This window comes from Protobothrops mucrosquamatus, unplaced genomic scaffold (genome assembly GCF_001527695.2).
Source record: "Protobothrops mucrosquamatus isolate PMUCROS unplaced genomic scaffold, P.Mucros_1.0 scaffold2594, whole genome shotgun sequence".
Classification (NCBI taxonomy): domain Eukaryota; kingdom Metazoa; phylum Chordata; class Lepidosauria; order Squamata; family Viperidae; genus Protobothrops; species Protobothrops mucrosquamatus.
In genome coordinates this window covers 58,454-69,110 of record NW_015388649.1, presented here as the reverse complement: position 1 = coordinate 69,110, position 10,657 = coordinate 58,454, and the positions used below count along the sequence as shown (strand labels likewise).

The 10,657-nt window shown below is 43.6% G+C and overlaps 1 protein-coding gene across 1 annotated transcript; it reads left to right on the top strand.

The window, feature by feature from the left end:
- The first annotated feature begins 1,048 nt into the window (after positions 1-1,048).
- On the top strand, positions 1,049-7,715 carry PLPP7 (phospholipid phosphatase 7 (inactive)). Its single transcript, XM_015825319.1, has 2 exons — positions 1,049-1,517; positions 6,240-7,715. Exons 1-2 carry the CDS (start codon positions 1,067-1,069, stop codon positions 6,602-6,604), a joined length of 816 nt encoding a protein of 271 aa, XP_015680805.1. The 5' UTR covers positions 1,049-1,066; the 3' UTR covers positions 6,605-7,715.
- Positions 7,716-10,657: the final 2,942 nt, after the last annotated feature.

Below are 10,657 nucleotides of genomic sequence, written 5' to 3'. Positions count from 1 at the left end.
TTCTCTCTCTTTTTCTTTTTCTGCTTATCATCTCTTTATCATCTCTCTATCCTCTCTCTCTCACACACCCTCATGTCTCTTTCTGCTATCCCTCTATCATCTCCCTCTCATTCCTCTCCCTCCCTCCCTCCCTCCCTCCTCCTTCCTTCCTTCCTTCCTTCCTTCCTTCCTTCCTTCCTTCCTTCCTTCCTTCCTTCCTGTCTCTTTCTCTCTCTTCCTCTCCTTTTCTTCACTGTCAAAACTGCTTCTTGACAGCAAAAACCAGCAGATGAGATTTTTCCCATCCACCCTCCCCCTTTCCATTCATATTTAATTTAAAAGCTGCAATGGAAAGAACTCCAAAAAAAAAGCAAAAAAACCCCAAAACCCAACAACCAGCGGCTGCAAAAAAGAAAAAAAAAACCCTCTCTTCCCTTCTCCGGACCTTCATTCAGCTTGCTGTCAGCATAGGAAAGAATTCCCCCACTGCCTACCCCAGCCAGCTCCTCTCCAATCCCCCTGGACTCCAGAACCCATCATCCTAGCCCTGCCAGCCTGGGAGGATGCGATTGGCAGCCCCTTGTGCCGAAAGGCACCAAGAGGGGTAGGAAGTTGGGGGTGGGGTGGGGTGGGGTTTTGCATCCTTTATATCATCCCTTCCCCCCCTCCCAGAGAGAAGAAACAGCCAAAAAGTGGGAAGGGAGCAGTCTAAAAGCAACCAAACCTTGGGGTTGACTGACTGCCCTCCTTCTACTCCTACTCATTGGATGCTCATGCCTTTCTCAGGTGCCAGACTGGCTAATTTGCCTGTCAGTGATTCCCTACTCCTCCTATTCCTCCTCCTCCTGTCTTTCCAAGCTTGGTGGGCTTGGAAAGTCAATGTTTATGGCCATTGGCGGGTTCCCCCTCCGGAGGCGTCTATATTTAGAGTTTTTGGGGCAGCTTCCCAGGCTTATGACTTTTGAGGAGGGGGGCTCCAAGGCTATCCCGGCCTTCAGCAGGAGAGAAGCAAGGGAGGGAGGGAGGGGGGGCTTGCTCTGCCGTCCACCTCCCCTCCACGGCTGAATTGTAGAGACAAGGTGCCACCATGCCAGCTGTTTCCAACCGAGCCAGGGCCCGGGAGAGGAACAATGTCTTGAACCGAACCGAGTTCCTCTCCCTCAACCAGCCCTTGAAAAGTGGCCAGGAGTCCCGGAGTCTCCCCCGGAGGCTGAACAGCCAAGGGGGGCCTGCCCCGGCCCAGAGCGAGGGCTCCAAGGAGCAGCGCCCGTCTCAACCGCTGCCGGAAGAAGACTGCATGCAGCTGAACCCCACTTTCAAAGGCATCGCCTACAATTCCTTGCTGGCCATTGACATCTCCTTCTCCAAATGGCTGGGGGTCTGTGCCAGCAACGCTGCGGCCTGGGGCAATGCCCGCTCCATGGTCAACCTCATTGGCATCACTGGGCACGGCGTCCCCTGGATCGGGGGCACCCTCGTCTGCTTGGTCAAAAGCAGCACTTTGGCCGGCCAGGAAGTTCTCCTGAACCTGCTCTTAGGTGAGTCATGTGTGCTTCTCTTTCCTGGACCTCCCCCCCCCCTTTTCTGCTCTGAACACCCCCCCAGATCCCCTAATTCTCCCTGTTTTCCTGTTACTCAATTAATCCTATAGAATGAAATTCCACAATTCTCCCTCTTTTCCCATTTATCCTACTCAATCCTATAGGTTGAAATGCCATAATCTTGTTTTCCTATGTATCCTACTCAGTTAACGCTAAACAATGAGATTCTGTGTTTTTCTCTGTTTTCCTATTTATTTTACTCAATTAATCCTGTACTATGAGATTCCATAATCTCGTTGCTTTCCTGTTTACCCTACACAATTAACACTATGAAATGAGATTCCATAATCTCGTTGTTTTCCTGTTTACCCTACACAATTAATCTGATACAGTGAGGGTCCTTGAGTCTCATTGTCCATAGTCCTCCTTGTTTTCCAATTTTTTTACTCCCTTCCTTATTTTCTTCTTCTTAACCCCTGGCCGCATTGTTATTTTCTAACTCAGCCCTCCATCTGTGAAATGGGTATACTAATCAAACCCAATCCTCGGGAGCAGAGATCCCTAGCAAAGCCAGAAGAAAGCAAAGATTCATTTTGTAGTTCAATTCTGCTAGAGATCAAGAAATTCCCAGGGAATACAATTCGATGTTTGGGGAACAAACTCGGGTTCGTCTCCCACAATCCTGTACCTTCCAAATAAATCCATTCACAGGTCTCATCGGCAAGGAGGCCCGGCTGTGGAGGATGGAGGCAAGCACCCAAGGCGGGTGGGAAAACATTGGTTTAAATACAGTTCAGGGCCACAGAAGCCCAAAATTCCCTTTGTTGAAGGAAAAGTTGGTTTTTCGACACGTATTGATAGGGATGAGTCTATAGAACCTCCATTTTCAGGGATAGCATTCCAGATTCCATCGCCTGCTTATTGTGCTAAGAAAGTCCATTGGATGTTCAGGCAGGCCTTGACTTATGACTGCAATTAAGCCCAGAATTTCCATTGCTAAGCAAGGCAGTTCTTAAGTGAATCATTGAGGTCATTATGGCTTCCCAGAATGGCTTCCTCCATTGACATGGCTTGTCGGAAGCCGGCTGGGAGGGTTACAAATAGTGATCACATGATCCCGGGACAGCGCAACCATCATAAATACGAGCTAGTTTAATGTCTAGTTTATGTCTAGTTTAATGAAGAGAAGGGGGGGCATGATAGCAGCGTTCCAATATCTCAGGGGCTGCCCCAAAGAAGAGGGAGTCAAGCTATTCTCCAAAGTATCTGAAGGCAGGACAAGAAGCAACGGATGGAAACTAACCAAGGAGAGAAGCAACCTAGAACTAAGGAGAAACTTCCTGACAGTGAGAACAATTAACCAGTGGAACAACCTGCCACCAGAAGTTGTGAATGCTCCAACACTGGAAGTTTTTAAGAAGAAACTAGACAGCCATTTGTCTGAAATGGTATAGGGTTTCCTGCCTGAGCAGGGGGTTGGACTAGATGACCTCCAAGGTCCCTTCCAACTTTATTATTATTATTATTATTATTATTATTATTATTATTATTATTATTATTATTATTATTATTTGTCCGAAATTTATTCACATGACCACGAGGATGCTCTGACGGTCCAGATGAAAACCGGTCATGAATGACTTTTTTCAGTGCCGTTGTAACTTTGAATGGTCACTAAGTAAATGATTGTAAGCCGAGGACTTACCTCTGTTGTATCCACTCAGCTTCTACCTCTGAGTTCCATCTAAAGTTGACTTTACATTGAGTTCGCTCGAATTATATGTCATGTTTCTTAATCACCCATCTCCCTCGGGAAGGACCTCTGGACGGTGCATGATACAACCAATAAAATCAAACTAGAACTCACCGTCTCCTGGTGTCTAGCCCCCAGACCAAACTGCCTCTCTATTGTCTTCCAAGTCTCCATATTTTCTCCTTTATGACCCTGGAAAGGAAATCCTCCTGGGGAGGAAGGAATGGATAGTATCTTGGTGGGGAAAGGGTTTTGGAAATACCAAGAGGAAAGCACTCTGTTCTTGTGAGTTGCCTCCCTAATCTAAACCGACACATGGTCAGAAAGATGGAGGGGGGGGAAGGAAGCAGTGAATATTCAAGATGTTTCTTGAAAAAAACTCAAGGCCTCGAAGGACGGGGAGAGGGGTTTTTGTTGCGAGATTTGAAGCCAGGTTGCTCAAAAAATAAATATCCTTCCATAGCTGGGCGACCTCGCCTATGAATATTTCAGGACACAGCTTGTGTGTGTGTGTGTGTGTCTTTGAGCAATGTGTAAGAAGGCCTTTGACTCACCCTTCCTATCTTAAAAAAAAAAAAAAAGATTAAGCGAGAGATTCTTGAAGGTTAGAGGTTGCAACCATTTTTTGCCTGGGGTGACTAATGCTTTTCTAGCCAAGCACAATGTAAGTTGAGAATTTCCCCAGTAAAAAGTGTGATGTGGTTCACATCTCACTTTAAATGAAAAAAGTCTTTCCTGTTTTGCAAAGAATTCTGTTTTGGTTCCGTTTGTATTTATAACAGCCTTCTGGAGAACAAAAAATACACACGGTCAAGGCTGTTTTTATATATGATAACTGCAGCAAAATTATCTATGCAGAAACGATTTGGCAATACCTACAGTGGAGGACTGACCGGCGAAGATGACAAAATTTGCTGAAATGGCTAAACTGATTTGTCTGATTAGAAACAACACATCCACATTTATCAATGACTGGGAAGCCCTTTAGAACTTTTGGGTGAAAAAGAAAAAAATAATAACGCAATTTATGATTTGGATGACTGCACAGGATAGATTACAGAAAGAGGCGAGTCAGGATGTAATCTGAGAGAGAGGGAGAAGTTAAAATATCAGTCTACTTATAATTGCTCAGAAGAAAATCAGAAGCCACTTCTTTCTATCTTTTCTTATGCCTTCTCTTTTCTAGTTTTCTTCTCCTTTTCGGTAGTTTTAGCTTTGACTTCTTCCTTTCTCTTTCTTCTTTTTCATTGCACTTTGCTTCGTACTAGTTCTCACCATTGTTCCTAAAAATGATAGAGAGATATGTCGATACAAATTAGATCAATAGATAAACAGACAAAAAGTAGGCAGGTAAGTAGGTAGATGATAGATAGATAGATAGATAGATAGATAGATAGATAGATAGATAGATAGATAGATAGATAGATAGATAGATAGATGGATGGATGGATGGATGGATGGATGGATGGATGGATGGATGGATGGATGGATATAGATAGATAGATAGATAGATAGATAGATAGATAGAGAGATAGAGAGATAGATAGAGAGATAGAGAGATTAGAGAGAATGGATGGATGGATAGATGGATGGATAGATAGATAGATAGATAGATAGATAGATAGATAGATAGATAGATTAGAGAGGATGGATGGATGGATGGATGGATGGATGGATAGATAGATAGATAGATAGATAGATAGATAGATAGATAGATAGATAGATAGATAGATAGATTAGAGAGAGTGGATGGATGGATAGATGGATGGATGGATGGATGGATGGAGATTAGAGAACGAGAGATTAGAGAGAGATGGATGGAATGAGAGAGAGAGAGAGAGAGAGATTAGAGAAAGCGATAGATGAATGGAGAGTAGATAGATGGAGACTAGAGAGAAATGGATGGATGGATGTTAGAGAGATAGATAGAGATTATAGATAGTTTGACAGATAAAAAAATCATGTGAAGACATGCATAACCCCTTCTGAAGGTTACCAGATAATAAACAAATTAAGAAGCAAACAAACAACTCTGTGAATTTCCCAAGAATTCTGTTTGGTCTCCCTCCCTCTCCGAGGGTTATGATGCAAAGGGAACCATAGCCTGAATCCCGAGGAGGCTATTCTGGGTTCCCAGTAATTTCCAAATTGGAGCTGAACTGAGAATGCTCTGCAGGGAAGCAACTTATTTGCAACGTGATCTTTTCTTGGCACAAGTTTGCCTGGGCGAATGTTCCTGAAATCTGGGCAGAAGCCACACTAAAGTATCTGGTTCAGATATACAAACTGTGGTTTTTTTTTCCCTCAAGGACATGGCACTCAGGAGGAAGGGACAATCCCTGGCCAGATTGTGGCGTAACTCACAACTCTAGTTTTTGGACAAGGGAGGTTGATGCCTTCTCCTTGATTTACCCAGAAGAATATTTTCTGCAGAGTGCGTTCATAAATCAGCTTTCTTTTTCTCACGTTTTGCCCTCCCGACTCCTAAATTTTTAGTCATTTTTTTAAGCAGTATGGTCTAGTCTAGTGGTTGAGGCAACAGGCTAGAAACCAGGAGATGGTGAGTTCTAGTCCCGCCTTAGGCATGAAAGCCAGCTGGGTGACTTTATACTAGGAGACACCGAATTGTATCTTAGACATGAATAGTGGCTGAGTGACTTGGAGTCAATCCCTTCATTGCATTAGGACGAACACATATTTTATTTAATTATGAAATTTATATTCATTAAATTGTATATAATTATTAACTTTGTGCTCATGCCCCTTTTCTCTTTCTCGCTCTCTTCCTTCCTTCCTTCCTTCCTTCCTTCCTTCCTTCCTTCCTTCCTTCCTTCCTTCCTTCCTTCCTTCCTTCCTTTTCTTTCCTCTTCCTCTCTCTCTCTCTCTCTCTCTCTCTCTCTCTCTCCTTCTTTCTTTCTTTTTCTTTCTTTGTCTTTGTCTTTCTCTCTTTCTCTCCCATCCTCTAGCTCTGCTCCTGGACATCATCGTTGTAGCCGGGTTACAGAAAATGGTCAAGCGGAAAGGTCCTTATGATGTCAGTCCGGGCATTTTGGACTATCTGACGATGGATGTCTACGCCTTCCCTGCTGGTCACGCCAGCCGAGCTGTGATGGTGTCCAAGTTCTTCCTCAACCATCTGGTTCTAGCTGTCCCTCTCCGTATTCTTCTTGTCCTTTGGGCCTTCTTAGTGGGACTCTCTCGGATCATGGTGGGACGCCACCACGTCACCGATGTCCTGTCCGGGTTTGCCTTTGGTTACATCCAATTCCGATTGGTGGAGATTCTCTGGATGTCTTCCAACACCTGCCAGATGCTGATTTCTATGTGGTGAAGAGGAGTGATGACCTCAGCTTTCTTGCATTTTCTGTTTGAGGACACGGACGAGGCCAGAGACATCTCCGAAAGGGTTTTACAAAGGAGCTATGAAGCTTGCTTTTTTAAGAGTTCTTCTAGAAGTTCTTCAAACTCTTCTTAGAAGTTTGTTCTTCTGAGAGGTGGAGCTGAACCTTCTCATGAAGCTTAAGAGACCGTCCTGTCTCATGTAGCAACCTCATCTGGGAATCACTGAGACCGATTTTTGATTGACTGATTGATCTTTGGCTGCTTTTTCCGTGATTCCAAGCAGAAAGCAAATCCAAGGGTCAAGGACAACATTGCTTTCTCTTGCTCTCTGGCTGTTGAGACATCTCCTAGCTCTCGCTTTTTAATCTGGGGACAATCGTAGAATTTAATGGCAGCTGAGAAATACAGGATGAGCTTCCTTGCCCAAGTTGAGGTGTCCACCAGTTCTGTTGAGACTCTCGTTCTTGGACATCTCAGCTTCTTCTCTGCCTTCTTTCCCAACTTGGACAACATCCAGATGGGTGAACTTCAGTTCCCAGAATTCTTTAGTCAATATGGTCACTTGCTAAGAATTGTGGGAGGTGAACAGCATCCTTTACAGTGTGGACTTCATCTCCCAGAATTCCCCACCAGCACCTGGTCAACACTGAGAATTCTGGGAACTCAAGGACCCCCTCCAGAAAGGTGGATTTCAGCTTCCAGGTTGTGAATTCTAGAAGATGAAAATGAAATTAATGCATTTGGACAACCTACTACTATGGAGAAAAACTTACACCATGCCTTATAAATTATTGCTAATGACACAAGAGTGTTGTGTATCTCTTAGACATTTTTCCTTGTTTGGTTGCCAGTTTCCTAGCCAAGCAAATTTCAGGAACCGTTAAGAGAGCCAGGATAGGGTGGTGGACTAAGGTGGCAATCATAATCCAGTTCAAAGTATCGTTTGCCAAGTTTACAAGTCTGCAGCCAAGTTCACACCTACAATGGACCCCCCCAGTGTAAACGTTGATTTGCAAACTAAAGTGGCCTGGATTCAACTATTGCGCAGAAGAGAAATCAAACCCACTAACCTATGATTTACAGCAATGTTCCCCCAATCTTGGCAACTTCAAGGTGGACTACAACTCCCAGAATTCTCAGCAATGGCTAGGCTGGTGGTGAAACTCTGGGAGATGACGTCCATATCCCTGGATTTTGCCAAGGTTGAGGAACCTTGACTTAAAGAGACGTCGGAGCTCAGGGGAAAGTCGATCTCCCACATAAGGCTTAAATGTGGTTTGTTGCCTCATTGGTGATCAAGTTCATGGTAAGCCATAAACCAGAACAACAGTGGCTGAGGTGATATAATTGAAACTAAGCTAAGCCTTGAATGGGGCGAAGGAACATTGTAAACCCTACTTCACAACCAAGAGATGTGTCAAATGAATAAGCTGTGGTTTGTGTGGTAATATTGTTTGAAGGAACCTTGACTTAGGATTCCTTTAAGCAAATGAATGCTTTTTGATCAGGTTCGTGCAGTGCATAATTTGTGGAAATGAGGCCTCTACGGCTTGCTTATTCAAACCATAGTTTAGTGCTACGGGGGGAGCCAACTATCCCCAACCTCACGGAGAAATTATGAGGCTAAAATGTGGGTCAAGTAGAACAACGAAAGGACGACTTACAGATAAATGTGGCTGTTTCCCCTGTCCACTACATTGGGTGATCTAGAAGAGAAGACATCATGGGGATCTTCCAATGATCTTTGGAATCCTTACCGCGCAATAAAACTGGAATTTAATTTGTAATAAAGGGTCTGACAAGTTTGGTCTTGTTTGTTCCTTCTTACACTCAGGAAAAGCGCTTAGTTGTAGAACGACGAATGTTTTGGGGTGGTGGCCATTAGCAACTGATCTGACCTGGTGGTGCTTTTCACAAGTTTGAAACCTCAGGGAGATGCAGTGGGTCCACACAACTTTGCCTCCAAAAAGGGAAGAATTTTGCTTCTGTCTCCATAGCAACCATTGCAGATGGAAGGATAATTCTTTTACCATCTGTGTTGAGTTTGAAAGCTCTGTCTAAGAGCATTTGAACTTTCTGTGGACCCTGAGTTTGGGAGGGTGGAATATCCTCGGCAAATTGAATAAAAGTAATGGAATTAAATCAAATTGTATTGTATTGCCTCTCTACCTACCTACCTACCTACTTACCTATCTATCTATCTATCTATCTATCTATCTATCTGTCTATCTGTCTATCCGTCTATCTATCTATCTATCTATCTATCTATCTATCTATCTATCTATCTATCTGTCTATCTGTCTATCTGTCTATCTGTCTATCCGTCTATCCGTCTATCCGTCTATCCGTCTATCCGTCTATCTATCTATCTATCCATCCATCCATCCATCCATCCATCCATCCATCCATCCATCCATCCATCCATCCATCCATCCATCCATCCATCCATCCATCCATCCATCCATCCATCTATCTATCTATCTATCTATCTATCTATCTATCTATCTATCTATCTATCTATCTATCTATCTATCTTATCTATCCGTCTATCTATCTATCCCTCTATCTCCTATCTATCTATATCCATCTATCTCCTATCTATCCATCTTTCCATCTATTTGTCCATCCATCCATCCATCCATCCATCCATCCATCCATAACATTAATTGTATCTAATCTAAACTATCCAGTATCCTTTTCTGCCGTACCTTGGGAAAAAATGCCATGGACTTACTTGGCCACAGGAGGGCAGCATTCCCTGTTTTGCCCTCCTCAGTGCCCTATTAGAAATGAAATTTTAGCTCCATGAACTAACTTTTATATTCCCAACAGCCTCTTTTGTGGCTGCTTTGAGCTTTCATCAAAGTAAAGAAATGAAAGAATTAAAATAAGCCACTCCGGGACTTACTTGCCAAATGTTACAAGCATCAGCCACCCCGCCACCCCGAAATGGGCAGTTATAATACACAGACACAAACGAACACACAGCTTCCATTCAACAGGGAATTCCTACACTAGTTGAACTTCTTCCTGCAACTTTACTAGCCCACTCCACAGTCAAGGTTTTGGGGGATTTTCAAGGGGCTACATAAAAAAAAAATCATTTTATTATTCATAAGATTAACACATAAAACGTTTATTAATGAGATGATTTTGCCAAGGACGTGATGAGGATTCGAACTCAGAGCCACGTAAAACGCGCGCCCTGGTGAGAAGAAATAACAAAATATCTATTAATAAAAGAATAATACAATTCCTTTGCTGCACCCTAGCCCACCACACGGGATAGTAGCCAGTTTATTTTATTTTATTTATTTATAATTGCATTTATATCCCGCCCTTCTCCTTGCGGACTCAGGGCGGCTGACAATGATTAAAATACTAAGTTCAGTGCACCGTGCAAGCCCCCCCAAACACGTGTGAATCAGTCACTAGGCAGGGAGGCTCGTGTGAATCCGACCTCTGGCCTTCCGGGTTCAGGAAAAAGCTAAGAAAAAGAAACGAAAAATAAAGGCGGTGCACCACTTTTGTTTGGCCACGAGATGGCAGCATTGCTCCACGGTTGGGAAAGGAAGGCGGAAAACACGCGTTCCCCTTTCAAAAGAGAATAAAATAAAACTTTTAACTGATTAAAAGAATATGACACACTTGTGCAAAATGATCTTTTATTGGTTGCAACCCAGAGAGGTAAACAGCATTAGAATCAAAACAAGCATGCGCAGATAGGAGAGGACCAAGGGGAGGAGCTAGACCCCCGAAATGGGCGGGTGTAATACACAGATAAAAATGCTTTTTTAAAAAAAGTCGAGGAGCTCCATCGGCTGTCTTTCCGGCTCCGCCCACTCGCTTAGACCCTCCCCTTCGGCTTGCATTCAACAGGGAATTCCTTCCCTAGTTGAATTTCTGCCTGCAAGTTCACTAGCCTATTCCTTAGTCAAGGTTTGGGGGGGGGGGGCTAATGTCCCAGGGCATTCTTTAAAAAGTCATTTTATAATTCATAAGGTGAAACACATAAAGCATTTATTAATGAGCTGATCTTGCC

Excerpts from the sequence above, each read along its gene's own strand:
- PLPP7 (XM_015825319.1), top strand. The coding sequence starts at position 1,067 with ATGCCAGCTGTTTCCAACCGAGCCAGGGCCCGGGAGAGGAACAATGTC. Across the intron at positions 1,518-6,239 it reads TCTCCTGAACCTGCTCTTAG|CTCTGCTCCTGGACATCATC; the intron begins GTGAGTCATGTG and ends CCCATCCTCTAG.